Source organism: Etheostoma spectabile, chromosome 19 (assembly GCF_008692095.1).
Source record: "Etheostoma spectabile isolate EspeVRDwgs_2016 chromosome 19, UIUC_Espe_1.0, whole genome shotgun sequence".
Taxonomy (NCBI): Eukaryota; Metazoa; Chordata; class Actinopteri; order Perciformes; family Percidae; genus Etheostoma; species Etheostoma spectabile.
The window spans coordinates 18,653,991-18,656,101 of NC_045751.1; the positions used below are offsets into that span (position 1 = coordinate 18,653,991).

The 2,111-nt window shown below is 37.9% G+C and overlaps 1 protein-coding gene across 4 annotated transcripts in view; it reads right to left on the bottom strand.

Moving 5' to 3' along the window:
* Positions 1–2,111, bottom strand: part of LOC116707439 (kin of IRRE-like protein 1) — a 32,806-nt gene that overhangs the window by 5,015 nt on the left and 25,680 nt on the right. For 2 of the 4 annotated variants that reach the window (XM_032544775.1, XM_032544773.1), the window contains exons 12-13: positions 1,203–1,307; positions 430–557 (exon numbers count right to left, since the gene is read on the bottom strand). In XM_032544775.1, coding sequence (XP_032400666.1) covers positions 430–557; positions 1,203–1,307 — 233 coding nt within the window. Of the gene's footprint in view, positions 1–429; positions 558–1,199; positions 1,308–2,111 lie in introns of all 4 variants that reach the window. The other 2 variants (XM_032544774.1, XM_032544772.1) reach the window with 1 other exon arrangement.

The following is a 2,111-nucleotide window of genomic DNA, read 5'->3' on the forward strand; positions in this document are numbered from 1 at the left end:
GTGTGTGTGTGTGTGTGTGTGTGTGTTAACTCTACCACAACCGTGAAATTGTACTTTGTAACTTCTTTTGACATTTAGTTATTTATTTTGCGGCGGTTAAGTATTAATACATATACATACATGCTCTGTAACAAGATTTTCTTTTTAGATAGCTTCTTATCTGTTAGTCTATGGTTGTTGTTGTTTTTTTGCTTGTCTATGGGGTTTACTGTGTTGTGTTGTCTTTTGTTTGTTTCTTGTCTATAACACTGAAAAGCCATAAATAAATATAATAATAAATATATAATAATAAATATATCAAAATAAAAAATTAAAAAGAATAGGTACAGTGTGGTGTATAGGGAGAGGTTACTGAGTTAATCTGAGGTTTTTTACAGGCTGTGTAAACAGTGTCGGGCCCGAGCACACACATATCCCGCTGCTGCTCACCGAGTACATGGCCTTGACCATGCGCGAAGCCGTGGACACGCTGCCGGAGTCCTCCTCCAAGCTGTGGGTCTCCTTGTTTATGGTCTCCACCTTGATGTCGGGCTTACCCAGCGTGACCCCGCGCCGACCTGGAAGCAAAACAAAAGGGTGAGGTTGAATACAGCTGGACACGCGCATCTTGGCTGGTGTGTGTTTTCATGGGCTGAAGGAGCAAGCTCAGAGGCGACCTACATCCATGTGGTGGAGAGGAAGTCATAGGTGTTTGTGTTTCTTTGGTTCGATGCAAGTTATTTGGTCCAGTGACGAGCATTTAAACCATAAAAACATTAGAAAACTTCTGCCGTACATGCAGATCTTTTGGAACGGACTGAACAATAAATCAAGTTCAAATATAGATTAAAGAAAACAATACTTGAACAATACACAAAGGGGGAGAGCTGAATATAGGAATTGAAATGTAATGTAAGTGTATTGTTGTAAGTGTAAGTGTTGTATTACCTACATTTGTGTGCTGTATATGCATATCTATTGGATCTGTTTCTGTAATAATATGATATTGTGACGCGAGGGCAGGACTATATAAGCATTATGCTTCCGCCTGCTCCTTCTCAAACTCATCCTTTTTTGTTTTGTTGTGTTTTTGTCTTTATCTTTTTGTTTTTGTTTTTTTCTTTTACCACATACTGTTTGTTCGAGACAAATACAAAAGCAGATCAAATCAATCTGGTCTTTATACTGTTTGTGTTAAGCACATGGAGAGTATGACTCACTGCCTTTGCGTTGCCGGTAGAAAATCAGAACGAGGACCAGCAGAAAGATGAATAGGAGGATGGTGGAGCCCACTGTCCCACCAGCTATTATGCCCACTGGGACTTCTTCTGAAATGTGGGGGCGAGAGAGAGAGAAAAAAGAGAGAGTGAGTGTGAGAGAGAGATATTGAAATCACAATTATTTAACATGATTACTCACTGACTTTTGGAAAGATGTTGGATATATTAAATTTAAAAAAGCAGTGAAAAAGAAAAACAAATGAACAAACTTTTCCCATTTTGGTCCCCCTACAGGTTGGAAGTGTCCATTACATTACATTGTCCAGTTCATTCGAACTACAGATCCGCTACCCTATCTGGCAAATTTGCATAATGTAATGGACAATTATGCTTCCAACCTGTAGGGGAACCGAAGCGGGGACAGGGACATAGTGTTGCGTAAATACTTTTTCCGTTTTAACTTTTTTTTCTCATTCAGAGCACAAGACAAAATAAAAGTTTATTTTTTGCAAAATAGTTATTTTTCTCGATTACTCGATTAGTGTTTGTGATCGTTACAAGCCAAAATTATAATCTTGATTAAAATATTGTATTAATTGCAAAGCCCTTGAACAAACAAAATGAATAGAGAGACAACATCAGAGTATGTTACGTTGATACAGTCATCTGAGTTGCCTTCAGTTGTTACATGAGCTCAAAGCAATGATTCTCATTGAGCAACTAAGTTTTACAAACTAGGTTGGTTTCTGCTTTGATATTTTCTGGATGAAACCTCATGAAATAAAAAAATGAGTGCTGTCACTTAAATGTGCTGTTAACGGCGTTAACGCAGACCCTTTTTAACATCAATTTGTTTATCTCGAGATTAGTTCTTTTTGGCCTAGCAAACTTTGTAGTTTTTTCACATGCTGT